The sequence below is a fragment of the Gadus chalcogrammus genome, chromosome 23 (genome assembly GCF_026213295.1).
Source record: "Gadus chalcogrammus isolate NIFS_2021 chromosome 23, NIFS_Gcha_1.0, whole genome shotgun sequence".
NCBI classification, from domain to species: domain Eukaryota; kingdom Metazoa; phylum Chordata; class Actinopteri; order Gadiformes; family Gadidae; genus Gadus; species Gadus chalcogrammus.
In genome coordinates this window covers 10,832,880-10,850,550 of record NC_079434.1, presented here as the reverse complement: position 1 = coordinate 10,850,550, position 17,671 = coordinate 10,832,880, and the positions used below count along the sequence as shown (strand labels likewise).

At 46.6% G+C, this 17,671-nt stretch overlaps 4 protein-coding genes across 13 annotated transcripts; all 4 read right to left on the bottom strand.

Annotated features, from left to right (window-relative positions):
* Positions 1 to 983: 983 nt before the first annotated feature.
* On the bottom strand, positions 984 to 3,106 carry LOC130376979 (uncharacterized). 3 transcript variants are annotated; one of them, XM_056583915.1, is made up of 4 exons: positions 2,721 to 3,106; positions 2,597 to 2,643; positions 2,145 to 2,528; positions 990 to 2,093 (listed from the first exon to the last, which is right to left on the bottom strand). In XM_056583915.1, exons 1-4 carry the CDS (start codon positions 2,735 to 2,737, stop codon positions 1,159 to 1,161), a joined length of 1,383 nt encoding a protein of 460 aa, XP_056439890.1. In that variant the 5' UTR covers positions 2,738 to 3,106; the 3' UTR covers positions 990 to 1,158. The 3 variants fall into 3 exon arrangements, with proteins under 3 accessions (XP_056439889.1, XP_056439890.1, XP_056439891.1); XM_056583914.1 differs by having other exon boundaries at positions 984 to 2,528; XM_056583916.1 differs by having other exon boundaries at positions 990 to 2,521.
* Positions 3,107 to 4,178: 1,072 nt separating this feature from the next.
* LOC130376983 (uncharacterized) lies at positions 4,179 to 13,173 on the bottom strand. 4 transcript variants are annotated; one of them, XM_056583924.1, is made up of 6 exons: positions 13,063 to 13,173; positions 12,814 to 12,857; positions 12,516 to 12,746; positions 12,384 to 12,473; positions 4,413 to 5,270; positions 4,186 to 4,271 (listed from the first exon to the last, which is right to left on the bottom strand). In XM_056583924.1, exons 1-6 carry the CDS (start codon positions 13,074 to 13,076, stop codon positions 4,267 to 4,269), a joined length of 1,242 nt encoding a protein of 413 aa, XP_056439899.1. In that variant the 5' UTR covers positions 13,077 to 13,173; the 3' UTR covers positions 4,186 to 4,266. The 4 variants fall into 4 exon arrangements, with proteins under 4 accessions (XP_056439900.1, XP_056439899.1, XP_056439898.1 ...); XM_056583923.1 differs by having other exon boundaries at positions 12,384 to 12,746; XM_056583925.1 differs by lacking the exons at positions 12,384 to 12,473; positions 12,516 to 12,746; positions 12,814 to 12,857; positions 13,063 to 13,173 and adding exons at positions 5,644 to 5,687; positions 5,892 to 6,163 and having other exon boundaries at positions 4,179 to 4,271; positions 4,413 to 5,576.
* LOC130376982 (bromodomain-containing protein DDB_G0280777-like) lies at positions 7,842 to 10,078 on the bottom strand. 5 transcript variants are annotated; one of them, XM_056583919.1, is made up of 7 exons: positions 9,916 to 10,078; positions 9,664 to 9,707; positions 9,393 to 9,596; positions 8,490 to 9,149; positions 8,194 to 8,459; positions 8,073 to 8,151; positions 7,842 to 7,932 (listed from the first exon to the last, which is right to left on the bottom strand). In XM_056583919.1, exons 1-7 carry the CDS (start codon positions 9,927 to 9,929, stop codon positions 7,928 to 7,930), a joined length of 1,272 nt encoding a protein of 423 aa, XP_056439894.1. In that variant the 5' UTR covers positions 9,930 to 10,078; the 3' UTR covers positions 7,842 to 7,927. The 5 variants fall into 5 exon arrangements, with proteins under 5 accessions (XP_056439894.1, XP_056439895.1, XP_056439896.1 ...); XM_056583920.1 differs by having other exon boundaries at positions 8,194 to 8,474; positions 8,511 to 9,149; positions 9,916 to 10,077; XM_056583921.1 differs by having other exon boundaries at positions 8,511 to 9,149; positions 9,916 to 10,077.
* Positions 13,174 to 13,400: 227 nt separating the features above from the next.
* On the bottom strand, positions 13,401 to 17,093 carry LOC130376980 (OTU domain-containing protein 1). The gene has a single exon (XM_056583917.1). The coding sequence runs from the start codon at positions 16,720 to 16,722 to the stop codon at positions 15,340 to 15,342; it is 1,383 nt and encodes a 460-aa protein (XP_056439892.1). The 5' UTR covers positions 16,723 to 17,093; the 3' UTR covers positions 13,401 to 15,339.
* Positions 17,094 to 17,671: the final 578 nt, after the last annotated feature.

Below are 17,671 nucleotides of genomic sequence, written 5' to 3'. Positions count from 1 at the left end.
TATTCTCTTGTTCAATTAAATTTAATTAAGAGAAAACATTTGCCGCCCTAGGCAATCGCCTAGGTCGCCTATGCCTAGTAGCTCCGGCCCTGATTGGATGATTCCAAACAATTGTACAATTATTTTAAGGTGCATTATGGGTATGCAAGTAGGTATAACTCCAATAGTGCACTATATAGGGCACAAGTAGACCAATTTAAACACGGCATAAGTTTCAGTGCTGTGGAGTTTCCTAAATTTTATACCTGGCCCGACCTGGACAAATACTTTACTATTTGGTAAAAAAAAAGTATGGCTCTTTGAATGTTTTCAATTAAAGGATTTAAAACTTAGTGAGACAGCCAAATAAACACCCATCAGGTAAACTTCTTTGGACAGTCCCACTCAAGGGAAGACACCAGGATAATGGCTATTTTCATGAAACGTTGATTTAAAGATACATCTGACTAATCTAGTTCGAGTCTTTATAAGCCAAGTGATCCAGGATTCCTGGGAGATAAGACTAGTGGTCACCGGTCCGTTTGCGCGAACTCGGGCCAAAACGTGATGTTCCTTTTGAAGCACCTCAAAAACTATGTTATTGAGAACATTGACACAGCTTATCTTCGAAGAAGCAACCATCTTTAGAAAGATAATGGCTTATTAGTAAAATATACTTTAGAATGTTAGTTTTGATAACATGTCCCAGTGGGAATTCCCACCATAGTTGGCACCGACCAGATTAGGTGGGTGAGATAATGATTCAGAATCATGTATTGATTGTATTCCCTGGACAGTTACCGACTTCAATTCATTTGACCAAAAGCAGAAATGTGTAGTCATTGTATTGCGAGGCACCAATACCTTATGGGCTCCATAACATTAAGGAGTGTTCCAAAAATAATTTTACGCAGTGAGCAGTGAGCTCTGGAGAATACACACCTGGACGGCTACTCTTGACTTGCATCTGATCAGTATATTGAAAATGCATACAGGCCAAGAAACACCAATTAAAAGAAAGCTTTATTCTTTTTCTGTAGGCAGAGGGTTGAACTCAACTCACCGAGGTTCCTCCACTGTTCACCCCAAGACCATTCAAATGTCGGTGATGCAATTTGGGGAACCAGTTTAGTTATGGACGTCACCAAAAGACATTCACCACATCATTGTCAAGAACCTTTAAGTGGACTGCCGGAGCAGCCATTGAGGTGTTGGCTGCTGTGGAGACTGCTGCCGTGTGGGCGGTTGCTGTGCAGGCTGCCGCTGAGCCAGCAGTTGACTGGAGAAAGGCTGCAGTAAAAGCCATCGAGGCTGCTGCGCGGGCCGCTGCTGCGGCGACGGCCGCTGCGGCGGGGACGGCTGCTGCGGCGGGGACGGCTGCTGCGGCGCGGGCTGCAGAGACCGCTGCTGCTGCGCGGGGGGCTGCAGAGACCGCTGCTGCGCGGGCTGCTGCTGCTTTTGTGAACCCTTTGGTTCCTCGGACTCCTCGGGTTCCCTGGGCTCCTCGGACTCCTCTGGCTCCTCGGATAGATGCTGAGTCACACAGCTAGGACCCGTCAGCCACCTTGCTATAGTCCCAATAAAGGTACATAGCTTAGGCCCAATGCTACGATACTGTTGAGCTTGCTGCGGTTGTAGTTCTTGTAGAAGCTGCTCCAAGGGCAGGTCGCCACGAGGCGCCTCCTGCTGCTGGTAGCCACTAGGCTCCTCCAGCTGCTGCTGGTAGCCACTAGGCTCCTCCAGCTGCTTCTGGTAGCCACTAGGCTCCTCCTGCTGCTGCTGGTAGCCACTAGGCTGCTGCTGGTAGCCACTAGGCTGCTGCTGGTAGCCACGAGGCGGCTGCTGCTGGTAGCCACGAGGCGGCTGCTGCTGGTAGCCACGAGGCGGCTGCTGCTGGTAGCCACGAGGCGGCTGCTGCTGGTAGCCACGAGGCGGCTGCTGCTGGTAGCCACGAGGCGGCTGCTGCTGGTAGCCACGAGGCGGCTGCTGCTGCTGCTGGTAGCCACCAGGCTGCTGCTGCTGGTAGCCACCAGGCTGCTGCTGCTGGTAGCCACCAGGCTGCTGCTGCTGGTAGCCACGAGGCTGCTGCTGTTGCTGCTGGTAGCCACGAGGCTGCTGCTGCTGCTTGTAGCCACGAGGCTGCTGCTGCTGCTTGTAGCCACGAGGCTGCTGCTGCTGCTTGTAGCCACGAGGCTGCTGCTGTTGCTGCTGCTTGTAGCCACGACGCTGCTGCTGTTGCTGCTGCTTGTAGCCACGAGGCTGCTGCTGCTGCTTCTGCTGCTTGTAGCCACGAGGCTGCTGCTGCTGCTTCTGCTGCTTGTAGCCACGAGGCTGCTGCTGCTGCTTCTGCTGCTTGTAGCCACGAGGCTGCTGCTGCTGCTTCTGCTGCTTGTAGCCACGAGGCTGCTGCTTCGGCATCCATGGCTTTTGCTGCCCACGGCTAGGCTGCTGGGTAGCAGAGCCGGTCTGCTCTTCATAGGACTGGTACATGGGGCTTCGGACAGGACCTTGTTGATATCCAAGCTTCTCTGTCAAGCCATTCCTGAAAGCTGTTTAGCACATGCGTTACCACATGCAGTTATGCATTTCTAATGTCATAGTTTAAGACTCAACTCACCATTTACTTGGCATTCCTCAACAAGTAGGAGAGACAATTGTAGTACCCTAGAAGAGAATGACCGCTTTTTAAATGTGTCCACAATGAACGCTATTCACAGCTAAAGTTAAAACAGAGAAATTACCATATTAGGAAAGCCATGCTGGCAGCCAAGGCTTTGGACGGATACTGCTGTAAACCTGTGACCCTGAAGCACGCACAGTAATTCCAATAAGATGCTACTCAATACCAGCGTTACTGTTGAAAGCTATTTCAAAGTGTTTTAAGCCAATCAGATTCTTCTGCCAATGGTCGGTTTAAAACAAGGTGCAACTCAATCATAATCACTGTCCTAATTGGTTGTAAGAGGTGACTGGAGGTCAATGCACTTCATTTTCCGGTGTCATTTTGCAAAGATTTAAATTTACATCCAGCCTGGATAAGACGCTAGTTACACCAAAAATCTTGTGAAATGTATCGACCACATTAAAAAGCCACCAATTTTAGATGGCCTCCTGTGAGAGAGTGAAGTATTTGAATGTGCATCATGGGTAGGCAAGTAGGCATCACCCCTGCACTTTTTAAGGGCAAGGGACCAATTGAAACACGTAATAGGTTTCGGTGTTGTGGAGTTTTACACCCCCTACATTTTATGCACGGCCCTGACCTGGAAAAAATACTTTACGATTTGGTTAAATGCTTGAAATCTGTCGAATCCACCCAAATGGCCGTTTGGGTAATTTTTCAAATTTATGGATATAAGCCAGATAAAAAAGAAAAAATCTGGTTACCTTCCTTGGGTATAAAGTGCCACTCAAGGGAAGAAACAAGGACAACGGCTATTTATGACATGTTGATTTAAAGATGCATCCGACTCATCTTTTCAGATGCATCACAAGGCATTTTATACAAAAAATTGATTCGTCATGCAAAAAATAAGTTTCCACAATAAAAATGTATCCTTATTAAAAAGCCAAGGCAGTAGACAGATACCGCAGTAAAAACGTGAAACCAGAATAACCACTACAAGTCCACCCACACGTTTGATCTACGTGTAATGCAGAATGATAAAAATCAGTTGCATTAGGTTATTTTTATATTCTTAGTTTAAACAGGGGTATTTTCTTTGGTTCCAGGTTACTAGGATCTAGATCTGTCCCTTATTGCATGAATCCACCGTGATAGGAAGGTTGGACAAACCACTGGTGGCCATTTTGAAAGATGGCTGCCGCGGCCACCTGTGTGAGAGTTTGGGAAGGCCCAATATCAAGTTTTGTTCACAATATAGCTAGCGCATCTGAAATGTTTTGCTTTTAATCACAAAATTAAGTTGCTTTCTAACATTTTGCTATGCCTACCCCACTATCGAGATAAGACTAGTGGACAAGTGTCCCTTTACGTGATCTCAGGCCAAAATGTGACGTTTCCATTGGAAGCGCAAGAATAACTGGCCATTTAATTTGCTCAAAAAGAATAAAAGGATGCACCAATACTTTCTGAGCTCCATTAGTTCCCCTAATAACCGTTTCTACACGTCTATAGCAGTGAACTCAAACAGCTAGAAAGTTACGTGTTCGATGTGAAATGAATACAAGACAATTAAAGAAGCAATATAAAATTAAGTATTTTATTATACATTTCTGTAGGCAGATGAATGGTTGAACTCTGCTTCACTGTGGACCCTCCAGTAATCACCCTAAGGCCAATTAAAAGGTGGTCAGTGATTAAACAATTTATGGTTATGGACTTATTTTAAAAACAATGCAGGATTTTATGTAGTTTCAATTAGCAACTTGCACGAAAAAAAATTCACACATTGTACATCAGTGTTAAGAACCTTTACGTGGATACTGCCGTTGAGGCATCATCTGCTGCATGGGCGGCAGCTTCATCTGCTGCATGGGCGGCGGCTTCTGCTGGGGCATGTAGACAGGTCCTTGCTGTTGAGGCATCTGCATCGGCTGCATCTGCATCTGCATAGACGGCTGCTGCATCTGCATAGGGTGCATTTGCATAGGGTGCTGCATAGATGAATGCTGCTGCTGCATAGGTTTCTCCGGTTCTTCATGCTCGGGGGGAATGTATGGATTCTGCTCGGGAATGGAACCCGAGGAATGCAGCCAACTTGGGAACGCGTGCAGAATTTTCAGCAGATCTAGGCGCAGTTGATGTTCCCCTAGCTCATCACTGAGTAGTGGCTTTTTTTTTTGGACACAGCTGGGACCTTGCAGCCAGCTAGCTATATTCGCAATCGCGGTACAAAGCTTGGGCACAATGCTAGGATGCTTTTCAACTAGCTGCGGGTGTAGACGCTGCTCCAAGAGATAGTTGCCTTGAGGCTGCTTCTTCGGGAAGTCGGGAGGCTGCTGCTGGTAGCCACGAGGCTGCTGCTGCTGCTCCTGGTTGCCACGAGGCTGCTGCTGCTGGCGGTAACCACGAGGAGGCTGCTGCTGCTGGCGGTAGCCACGAGGAGGCTGCTGCTGCTGGCGGTAGCCACGAGGAGGCTGCTGCTGCTGGCGGTAGCCACGAGGAGGCTGCTGCTGCTGGCGGTAGCCACGAGGAGGCTGCTGCTGCTGGCGGTAGCCACGGGGAGGCTGCTGCTGCTGGTGGTGGTTGTAGCCACGAGGCTGGTGCTGGTGCTGGTAGCCAGGAGGCTGCTGCTGGTAGCCACGAGGCTGCTGCTGGTAGCCACGAGGCTGCTGCTGCTGGTGCTGGTAGCTACGAGGCTGCTGCTGGTGGTAGCCATGAGGCTGCTGCTGGTGGTAGCCATGAGGCTGCTGCTGCTGCTGTTGCTGGTAGCCACGAGGCTGCTGCTGCTGCTCTTGGTGGTTGGGCAATGAGCTATTTTGTGTCTGTGCTGTCATGAGGGTTTGCTTTTGGTTGGGCATCCATGGTTTCTGCTGGGGAGCGGATCCAGTCTGCTCTTCATAGGGCTGATATATGGGGGTTTGGACCAGCCCTTGTGCATATCCAAGCTTCCCAGCCAACCCATTCCTGGAAGCTGTTAAACACACGTGTTAGCATATGGTTTAATGCCTTTATAATGTCCTCTTAAGATTTAAACTCACCAATTACTTGACAGCCAACAAGTAGGACAGACAATCGCAGTACCCTAGGAGAAATAAAAGCCATTTTAATTCATCCATCCCGTTAGAATCTGTCCCCTGGTGTCCATAAAAATAATCTGTTCAAGTGATTTGTTTATAAAAACTTCCAAATAAAAGATTTGTATACGTCCATGAGACAGTGAGGGAAGTCATTTTTAATGCTCAAATTAAAACATGGATTTCTGTCATGCAAAAAATAAAAACGTTACCTTTTGAGAGCCATGGCAGGGGACAGATACCGCGGTAAAACCGTGACACCAGATCAACCACTACAATTCCACTCAAAACATACGGAATGATATCACCTCAGCTGGGGAAGGTTCTTAATAAATGTTCTGTACATCCAATCTCATTCTTCTCTGTCACTGATTGGTTGAAAACAAGGTGCTAGTCATTCATAATCACTGTTCCTAATTAGTTGGGGGAGCTGACTGGAGTTCCATGAATGCTGTTACGCACAGCAATTCCATTAAGATAATAATATATACCAGCTTTACTGTTGAATGCTATTTCTAAGTGCTTTAAGCCAATCAGATTCTTCTGCCAATGGTCGGTTTGAAACAAGGTGCAACTCAATCATAATCGCTGTCCTAATTGGTTGGAAGAGGTGACTGGAGGTCTATCCACTTCATTTTCCAGTGTCATTTTGCAAAGATTTAAATGTAAATCCAGGCTGGATAAGACGCTAATTACACCAAAAATCTTGTGAAATGTATTGACCACATTAACAAGCCACCAATTTTAGATGACCTCCTGTGAGAGAGTGAAGTATTTAAATGTGCATCATGGGTAGGCAAGTAGGCATCACCCCTGCACTTTATAAGGGCACGGGTCCAATTGGAACACGCAATAGGTTTCGGTGTTGTGGAGTTTTACACCCCCTACATTTTATAATAATAATAATAATAATACATTTAATTTAGAGGCGCCTTTCAAGACACCCAAGGTCACCTTACAGAACATATAGTCATCATTCAAAACTATGTAAAAAAAAAAAGACTAGGAATAAAAGGAAAACAGAGGTTAAACATGAAGAATAATAATAATTAATAACACTCAAAGACGCCTAAAGTGAAGGGGGGACCTCACTAACCACCACCAATATGTAGCACCCACTTGGGTGATGCACGGCAGCCAATCGGTGCCAGAACGCTCACTACACACCAGCTTGAGGTGGAGAGTTACACCCAGTTATACCCAGTCCTGACCTGGAAAAAATACTTTACGATTTGGTTAAATGCTTGAAATCTGTCGAATCCACCCAAATGCCCGTTTGTGTAATCTTTCAAATGTATGGATACAAGCCAGATAAAAAACAAAATATTATCAGGTTACCTTCTTTGGGTATAAAGTGCCACTCAAGGGAAGAAACCAGGACAATGGCTATTTATGACATGTTGATTTAAAGATGCATCTGACTCATCTTTTCAGATGCATCCCGAGGCATTTTATGCTAAAAATCAAAACAAGGATTTTGTCATGCAAAAAATAAATGTTTCCACATTAAAAATGTATCCTTATTAAAAAGCCAAGGCAGTAGACAGATACCGCAGTAAAAACATGAAACCAGAATAACCACTACAAGTCCACCCACACGTTTGATCTACGTGTAATGCAGAATGATAAAATCAGTTGCATTAGGTTATTTTTATATTCTTAGTTTAAACAGGGGTATTTTCTTTGGTTCCAGGTTACTAGGATCTAGATCTGTCCCTTATTGCATGAATCCACCGTGATAGGAAGGTTGGACAAACCACTGGTGGCCATTTTGAAAGATGGCTGTCGCGGCCACCTGGGTGAGAGTTTGGGAAGACCCAATATCACGTTGTTCACAATATAGCTAACGCATCTGCAAAATGTATTGCCTTTAATCACAAAATTAACAGTCGCTTTCTAACATTTTGCTATGCCTACCCCACTATCGAGATAAGACTAGTGGACAAGTGTCCCTTTACGTGATCTCAGGCCAAAATGTGACATTTCCATTGGAAGCGCAAGAATAACTGGCCATTTAATTTGCTCAAAAAGGATAAAAGGATGCACCAATACTTTGAGCTCCATTAGTTCCCCTAATAACCATTTCTACACGTCTATAGCAGTGAACTCAAACAGCTAGAAAGTTACGTGTTCGATGTGAAATGAATGCAAGACAATTAAAGAAGCAATATAAAATTAAGTATTTTATTATACATTTCTGTAGGCAGATGAATGGTTGAACTCCGCTTCACTGAGGTCCCTCCAGCAATCACCCTAAGGCCAATTAAAAGGTGGTCAGTGATTAAACAATTTATGGTTGTAGACTTATTTTTAAACAATGCAGGATTTTATGTAGTTTCAATTAGCAACTTGCACGAAAAAAAATCCACACATTGTACATCAGTGTTAAGAACCTTTGCGTGGATACTGCCGTTGATGCATCATCTGCTGCATGGGCGGCAGCTTCTGCTGCATGGGCGGCGGCTTCTGCTGCATGGGCGGCGGCTTCTGCTGCATGGGCGGCGGCTTCTGCTGGGGCATGTAGACAGGTCCTTGCTGTTGAGGCAACGGCATGGGCGGCGGCTTCTGCTGGGGCATGTAGACAGGTCCTTGCTGTTGAGGCAACGGCATAGACGGCTGCTGCATCTGCATAGGCTGCATCTGCATAGGCTGCATCTGCATTGGCTGCATCTGCATTGGCTGCTGCTGCATCTGCTGCTGCTGCATCTGCATAGGCTGCTGCTGCATCTGCATAGGCTGCATCTGCATAGGCTGCATCTGCATAGGCTGCATCTGCATAGGCTGCATCTGCATAGGCTGCATCTGCATAGATGGCTGCTGCATCTGCATAGATGGCTGCTGCATCTGCATAGATGGCTGCTGCATCTGCATAGATGGCTGCTGCATCTGCATAGATGGCTGCTGCATCTGCATAGATGGCTGCTGCATCTGCATAGATGGCTGCTGCATCTGCATAGATGGCTGCTGCATCTGCATAGATGGCTGCTGCATCTGCATAGATGGCTGCTGCATCTGCATAGGGTGCATTTGCATAGGGTGCTGCATAGATGGATGCTGCTGCTGCTGCATAGGATGCACGGGCATAGCTGGCTCCTGCTCGGGCATAGATGGCTCCTGCTGGGGGATAGACGGCTCGTGCTTGGGCATAGACGGCTCGTGCTTGGGCATGTAGATAGGTTTCTTCGGTTCTGCATGCTCAGGGGGAATGTGTGGCTTCTGCTCGGGAATGGAGCCCGAGGAATGCAGCCAACTTGGGAACGTGTGCAGAATTTTCAGCAGATCTAGGCGCAGTTGATGTTGCCCTTGCACATCACTGAGTAGTGGCTTTTTTTTTTGGACACAGCTGGGACCTTGCAGCCAGCTAGCTACATTCTCAATCGCGGTACAAAGCTTGGGCACAATGCTAGGATGCTTTTCAACTAGCTGCGGGTGTAGACGCTGCTCCAAGAGATAGTTGCCTTGAGGCTGCTTCTTCGGGAAGTCCGGCTGCTGCTGGTAGCCACGAGGCTGCTGCTGCTGGTAGCCACGAGGCTGCTGCTGCTGGTAGTCACGAGGCTGCTGCTGCTGCTGGTAGCCACGAGGCTGCTGCTGCTGCTGCTGGTTGTAGCCACGAGGCTGCTGCTGCTGCTGCTGGTTGTAGCCACGAGGCTGCGGCTGGTGCTGGTAGCTACGAGGCTGCTGCTGCTGCTGGTAGCCATGAGGCTGCTGCTGCTGCTGGTGGTAGCCACGAGGCTGCTGCTGCTGGTTGGGCAATGAGCTCTTTTGTGTCTGTGCTGTCATGAGGGTTTGCTTTTGGTTGGCCATCCATGGTTTCTGCTGGGGAGCGGATCCAGTCTGCTCTTCATAGGGCTGATATATGGGGGTTTGGACCAGCCCTTGTGCATATCCAAGCTTCCCAGCCAACCCATTCCTGGAAGCTGTTAAACACACGTGTTAGCATATGGTTTAATTCCTTTATAATGTCCTCTTAAGATTAAAACTCACCAATTACTTGACAGCCAACAAGTAGGACGGACAATCGCAGTACCCTAGGAGAAATAAAAGCCATTTTAATGCATCCATCCCGTTAGAATCTGTCCCCTGGTGTCCATAAAAAGAATCTGTTCCAAGTGATTTGTTTATAAAAACAACTTCCAAATAAAAGATTTGTATACGTCCATGAGACAGTGAGGGAAGTCATTTTTAATGCTCAAATTAAAACATGGATTTCTGTCATGCAAAAAATAAAAACGTTACCTTATGAGAGCCATGGCAGGGGACAGATACCGCGGTAAAACCGTGACACCAGATCAACCACTACAATTCCACTCAAAACATACGGAATGATATCACCTCAGCTGGGGAAGGTTCTTAATAAATGTTATGTACATCCAATCTCATTCTTCTCTGTCACTGATTGGTTGAAAACAAGGTGCTAGTCAATCATAATCACTGTTCCTAATTAGTTGGGGGAGCTGACTGGAGTTCCATGAATGCTGTTACGCACAGCAATTCCATTAAGATAATAATATATACCAGCTTTACTGTTGAATGCTATTTCTAAGTGCTTTAAGCCAATCAGATTCTTCTGCCAATGGTCGGTTTGAAACAAGGTGCAACTCAATCATAATCGCTGTCCTAATTGGTTGGAAGAGGTGACTGGAGGTCTATCCACTCCATTTTCCAGTGTCATTTTGCAAAGATTTAAATGTACATCCAGGCTGGATAAGACGCTAATTATACCGAAATTCTTGTGAAATGTATTGACCACATTAACAAGCCACCGATTTTAGATGACCTCCTGTGAGAGAGTGAAGTATTTAAATGTGCATCATGGGTAGGCAAGTAGGCATCACCCCTGCACTTTATAAGGGCAAGGGACCAATTGGAACACGCAGTAGGTTTCGGTGTTGTGGAGTTTTACACCCCCTACATTTTATACCCAGTCCTGACCTGGAAAAAATACTTTACGATTTGGTAAAATGCTTGAAATCTGTCGAATCCACCCAAATGGCCGTTTGTGTAATCTTTCAAATTTATGGATACAAGCCAGATAAAAAATCAGGTTACCTTCCTTGGGTATAAAGTGCCACTCAAGGGAAGAAACCAGGATAATGGCTATTCATGACATGTTGATTTAAAGATGCATCTGACTCATCTTTTCAGATGCCTCCCGAGGCATTTTATGCTAAAAATCAAAACAAGGATTTTGTCATCCAAAAAAATAAATGTTTCCACAATAAAAATGTATCCTTATTAAAAAGCCATGGAAGTAGACAGATACCGCAGTAAAAACGTGAAACCAGAATAACCACAACTTCCCGTTTGATCTACGTGTAATGCAGAATGATAAAATCAGTTGCATTAGGTTATTTTTATATTCTTAGTTTAAACAGGGGTATTTTCTTTGGTTCCAGGTTACTAGGATCTAGATCTGTCCCTTATTGCATGAATCCACCGTGATAGGAAGGTTGGACAAACCACTGGTGGCCATTTTGAACGATGGCTGCCGCGGCCACCTGGGTGAGAGTTTGGGAAGGCCCAATATCACGTTGTTCACAATATAGCTAACGCATCTGCAAAATGTATTGCCTTTAATCACAAAATTAACAGTTGCTTTCTAACATTTTGCTATGCCTACCCCACTATCGAGATAAGACTAGTAGGACAAGTGTCCCTTTACGTGATCTCAGGCCAAAATGAGACGTTTCCATTGGAAGCGCAAGAATAACTGGCCATTTAATTTGCTCAAAAAGGATAAGGATGCACCAATACTTTCTGAGCTCCATTAGTTCCCCTAATAACCGTTTCTACACGTCTACAGCAGTGAACTCAAACAGCTAGAAAGTTACGTGTTCGATGTGAAATGAATACAAGACAATTAAAGAAGCAATATAAAATTAAGTATTTTATTATACATTTCTGTAGGCAGATGAATGGTTGAACTCCGCTTCACTGTGGACCCTCCAGTAATCACCCTAAGGCCAATTAAAAGGTGGTCAGTGATTAAACAATTTATGGTTATGGACTTTTTTTTTAAACAATGCAGGATTTTATGCAGTTTCAATTAGCAACTTGCACAAAAAAAAATTCACACATTGTACATCAGTGTTAAGAACCTTTACGTGGATACTGCCGTTGAGGCATCATCTGCTGCATGGCCGGCGGCTTCTGCTGGGGCATGTAGAAAGGTCCTTGCTGTTGAGGCTGCATCTGCATTGATGGCTGCATCTGCATTGATGGCTGCATCTGCATTGATGGCTGCATCTGCATTGATGGCTGCATCTGCATTGATGGATGCTGCTGCATTGATGGATGCTGCTGCATAGATGGATGCTGCTGCATAGATGGATGCTGCTGCATAGATGGATGCTGCTGCTGCATAGGATGCACGGGCATAGCTGGCTCCTGCTTGGATGGATTGGGAATGGAGCCCGAGGAATGCAGCCAACTTGGGAACGTGTGCAGAATTTTCAGCAGATCTAGTGGCTTTTTCTTTTGGACACAGCTGGGACCTTGCAACCAGCTAGCTATATTCGCAATCGCGGTACAAAGCGTGGGCACAATGCTAGGATGCTTTTCAACTAGCTGCGGGTGTAGACGCTGCTCCAAGAGATAGTTGCTTTGAGGCTGCTGCTGGTAGCCACGAGGCTGCTGCTGCTGGTAGCCACGAGGCCGCTGCTGGCGGTAGCCACGAGGCTGCTGCTGCTGGCGGTAGCCACGAGGCTGCTGCTGCTGGCGGTAGCCACGAGGCTGCGGCTGGTAGCCAGGAGGCTGCTGCTGGTAGCTACGAGGCTGCTGCTGGTAGCTACGAGGCTGCTGCTGGTAGCTACGAGGCTGCTGCTGGTAGCTACGAGGCTGCTGTTGCTGGTAGCCACGAGGCTGCTGCTGCTGGTAGCCACGAGGCTGCTGTTGGTTGGGCAATGAGCTCTTTTGTGTCCGTGCTGTCATGAGGGTTTGCTTTTGGTTGGGCATCCATGGTTTCTGCTGGGGAGCGGATCCAGTCTGCTCTTCATAGGGCTGATATATGGGGGTTTGGACCAGCCCTTGTGCATATCCAAGCTTTCCAGCCAACCCCTTCCTGGAAGCTGTTAAACACACGTGTTAGCATATGGTTTAATGCCTTTATAATGTCCTCTTAAGATTTAAACTCACCAATTACTTGACAGCCAACAAGTAGGACAGACAATCGCAGTACCCTAGGAGAAATAAAAGCCATTTTAATGCATCCATCCCGTTAGACTGTCCCCTGGTGTCCATAAAAATAATCTGTTCAAGTGATTTGTTTATAAAAACAACTTCCAAATAAAAGATTTGTATACGTCCATGAGACAGTGAGGGAAGTCATTTTTAATGCTCAAATTAAAACATGGATTTCTGTCATGCAAAAAATTAAAACGTTACCTTATGAGAGCCATGGCAGGGGACAGATACCGCGGTAAAACCGTGACACCAGATCAACCACTACAATTCCACTCAAAACATACGGAATGATATCAACTCAGCTGGGGAAGGTTCTTAATAAATGTTATGTGCATCCAATCTCATTCTTCTCTGTCACTGATTGGTTGGAAACAAGGTGCTAGTCAATCATAATCACTGTTCCTAATTAGTTGGGGGAGCTGACTGGAGTTCCATGAATGCTGTTACACATTACAACACTAGGGTGTCACACAGGTAGCCACATCTACGCTATCTACAGTGTTGTGGTTTATCTCAGGATATATCCCTCCTGATAGGTATCTCAATTCTGTATCTCGAGTACCAGATATGGCTATCAAACACACACAAAAAGTTATATTGTTGGTCAAAAGCTGTTGGTTCTCCTTCAGTGCTGTACTTTAATCTCATCGACCGGTTGCAAATTGAAATGTGTTCACTGAATAAACTTCAAGACATAGAATGGTTTACACCTATTCCATTTCCAGGCGCAATGGCTTGCCTGTGCCACACAGGGGCATAGTGTCTCCAACCGCCTATTTACATGTCACTTATATTGAGGCGCAATTACAGAGCACCACGGATGTTGATATTTTGGGATAGCTGTAATAGATCTCAATTAAATGTCCCAGTTTCAGGGACTCTTCATCCATACGTAGCAGTTGATCACCCTGACCCACGTGTGTGTATGTCAGACAAACAGGGACTTGTTCTTTTCTCTGGGATAATAATGTGTGTAAAGTGGTGGTATCGACATAGATAGTTTATAGGGGTGTTGTGTTGTAGCTGAGAAAAGTTCCCCCTAGCAGCAGTAAAAACGTTGGTTTGATCCCACACGGTGTCTCTTGTCAATATGGTAATATGCTTAAACATGGGAGTTGTTCACATTATTAATGTAATTGAAGAGGGGAGGGCTTTTTCCTCCCACACAAAATTCACCGACTTGACTTTTGATAGTTTCACAGTCGACCCCACAGTCCTCTACCGGTGACAGACAATTAAGTCTTAAGGAGCAGGGATTGTTAGACAGTACAAAAACAGCTCATTATGAGGCAGGTAGAGGTTCAACTTTTTTTGACACGAAGCCTGCACTACTTCATTTTATTTCCTTGTACATTGCTTGGTTAAGCTCACAGCCTGGGTGTGTTCCAGATACCTCGTAAGTCCAGAGTTTGACTCGTAAGTCCAGAGTGTATAGTAGTGCAGCACTCTCCTACATCCTCAACCACGGATGAGGGGCCCTCGAGCCAGGCACCTGAAACCCCAACCTGCTCCCGGGCGCTGCAGCTGCCCACTGCTCTGGGTGTGCCGGTGTGCGTGTGTTCACCGGCTCCCGGATGGGTCAAAAGCAGAGAAAGAATTTCCATCATAAGGGACAATAAAGGATACCTTAACAATTAGGTTAATTTAGTGACTGCATCACTGTCGATTCCATAGGAGGTATTATCCATTCCAAATGCTTAGTCTCAACATTTAGTTCACAGATAGGCAGCGAGCAGCGTGTTAACACCTATAAATGATTGACATTATTAGTTCATTACCTTATTGTCTGATATTTCACCTGTCTTTTCACTTACGGCCTTGTGAGATTGATGGCCACTTCAGGTGTACAGGAAGCTTCTTGCGCCGTCTGGTGGCCAATACGACACAATTACTGCCTCAAGAGGAGTGAAGTGATGGTGGACTTTGTGAAGATTTATTTGTTGGTTTTTGATTATCATTTATGAACAAAGAAGCTGAAGTGACTTCTTATGATTCTTCTATTACTAAAAATAAAAGGCTATTGAAACTAGCGATCATGCGTTTAGAAGTAATGCAATCCTATGCAATTCAATCCTGGTGCATCATGTTTTTAGTCGGCCGATATGAGAAGTTATATGTCGACACTTAAATGTATTACTATAACCTCAAATCCTTTAAGATTTTAATGAGTGAAAAGGAGCAGGATAATGAACAGGCAACAACCAGGTCACAAGCGAAAATCAGACTTTATGTAGGAATACATGAAAATAAAGTCAAGATACGAAATAACAAACACAAAAAAATAATCTTAATCGTCACAAAAACTAACTTTATAAAAACATCTGCACGCCTGAGCGACAGAGGGAACACCAGGTGCACTGCACTTCGTTCTAGTAGTACAAAAACTTATTAGAAAAATAATTTAAATCCCATAAAAACAAGTTAGAAACAGAAAGTGCAAGTTGCAGTGCATCATAGGTTCAACTTCAGTCTATTGCGTCACTTTCCATTCTGCTCCAGGTACATTCGGGAGAGAGAGGCGGCCATGGCGCGCGCCAACTCCTCGTCCCGCCTCCTCTGCGCCTGCGCTTGCATGCACCAGTCCTCATATTCCGGGTTTGGGACGTCACTCTGGTCCAGTATGACGTCATAGTGTCCGTTGCTGAGCCAGCTGAGCCAGATGTCGTCTGGTCGCGGGGGCGTGCACTCGCTCTCGTGCTCGTCACCGCCCAGGTAGTGCACCATTGTGGAGACTGTGGGACTGCGCGCGCCACCCCCCGTGGTCAGGTGAACGTGCACTTGTAGCATCTGGCTCATGGCCAGCAGCTCCGGATATCCGGCCCAGGCGCCGTCCTGCGACGCGCTGATGAGGAACTCGCCTACGTCACCCTCAATCACGTGACTAAACTGCTCGAGGTGGTCTGCGATGTGGTGGATGGTGCGCTCGCGCAGCTCCAAGTGTCCCGACTGGTCGCCGGAGGTCGCGCGACACACCGCACGATACAGACAGTTCCCGTCTGGGATGACCTGAAAGCGAAACTTGTTCCTCTCGCGGAGGTAGGCGTTCTGCTCCTCCACTTCCGCCAGGTACCGGCTCACCTGGTCCCGCAGACCCAGGGGGAGGGGGGCTTCATGGACCGGGGACTGGATTCCCCGGTCCTCCGAGTCTCTGCTGGACTCCTTCAGAAGGATGGGCTCCTCCCCGTTCTCCTCTGGGGTTGTGGATGATATCACCAAACAGTCACCTGTGATGGGTCCCACGTCCAGTGGCGGTACAATGATTCTTGATTCGTTTGGATTTCGCGCCGTTTCTCTGTCCCGCTCTTCTCGGCCCCTACCGGTATCGATTCCGTTCGTCCCGTCGGAGCTACTGAAAAGACCATTTCCAAGTCCGGATGGACCGTCCGACTCCGAGGGGAAGAGTTCGGTTCCGTTGCTCAGATGTTCAAAGAGACTCGAGAGAATCCTGTTTGTGTCAGGCTCGGTGAGGTGTGAAGCCTCCCAGTCCGGAGACCCAGGTACCGGAGACTGGCTCTTCCTCCTGTTCTCTGTGGTGATGTGGATCGGTACCGACCTCTCACCGGAGCGCCGGACGATGACTTCCGCCGTGGTGGTGAAGCGGACCGGATGTACCGGCACAGCCTCGTAGTAGGAGAACGCGGGCATGTCTCTTACGGAAGGTGGCGACTGCGCTGTGTATAGTTTATCCCCGGTTTTACCGTTACAGGTCGTCGAAGATGGAGGGGTCCCGTGCTGTGTGTCGGTTCCCTTATTCTCTGAACTAGTCGTCTCGTTCAACAGCTCCGATCCGCGTCGTAAAGTTATGAAGACTTTGCTGGATGCGCGCGGGTAATGCGTCAGACCGCTGCTGTACTGCCGCATGGTGCCCGGCTGCTTTATATTGAAGTGTGGCGGCTGTTGAGAGGGGGACGGTGACCGCCACGGCTAAAAATACCGCGTGTCGTCAAGAGAGACAACATGAGAGTTGTAGTGGACGTTTCCATGGCCGTGAATCCCACCACCCACTGCGGGGAAGGGACGCGGTCAAGTTGAGCCGTCGTGCGCGTCATGCGTGTAGGGCACCGAACCTAACTAATTTTAGACCTTGACGTGTTATATTCAGCGCCTCTCCTCTTTCAGGTCGTGTCATGGTCGGCTTCCGGTGACATTCGGTAACGTTCAGCACCCCGAGAGAATGCGAACCATCCGGTGACCAGCGCTCAGACGCGCCTCGAGCCGCCGCGGTGGCGTCGCTGCTGTGGAATGCATTCAGTGTGCCAACATTAACCAATAAAGTTCTGAATTCTCCCTCTGATGAATCACAGCCTTTTAATAGACCAGCATCATAGAAACAATAGTGATGAGATAAAAGTAGTTTAATAATATTAGTGATTTTATTATCCAGTAGTTGTAGAATTGCCTACAGTTGACAGCTTTAAAGCCCAAGAAATACGTTGTTTTTTTTTCCTATGGTGGATGTTACAATGATCTGTATCAAACACAGGCGGTTAATCTTTATTCATTTATTTTTACATTTCAAAGAACTATACATGTATGTTATATTTAATGTAGGCTACTCAGTACAGAGCAGATATCGACCTACACTAAATCATCTAAGGTTAGTAAATAATAACATTATAACGTCGGCCATTGGACTGACTAATATAAGGCCTACATTATTATTAATATTATTATTGTTAGGCTACATCAGGACATGATGATTTCCAAACAAAAAGTGACCAACTTTTCTGACTTGTCTTGTATTTTCTGCTATTGCTGACGTGGCCGGTAGGGGCGCCATCTGAGCGGGATTTAAATAAAGGGCTGTTAT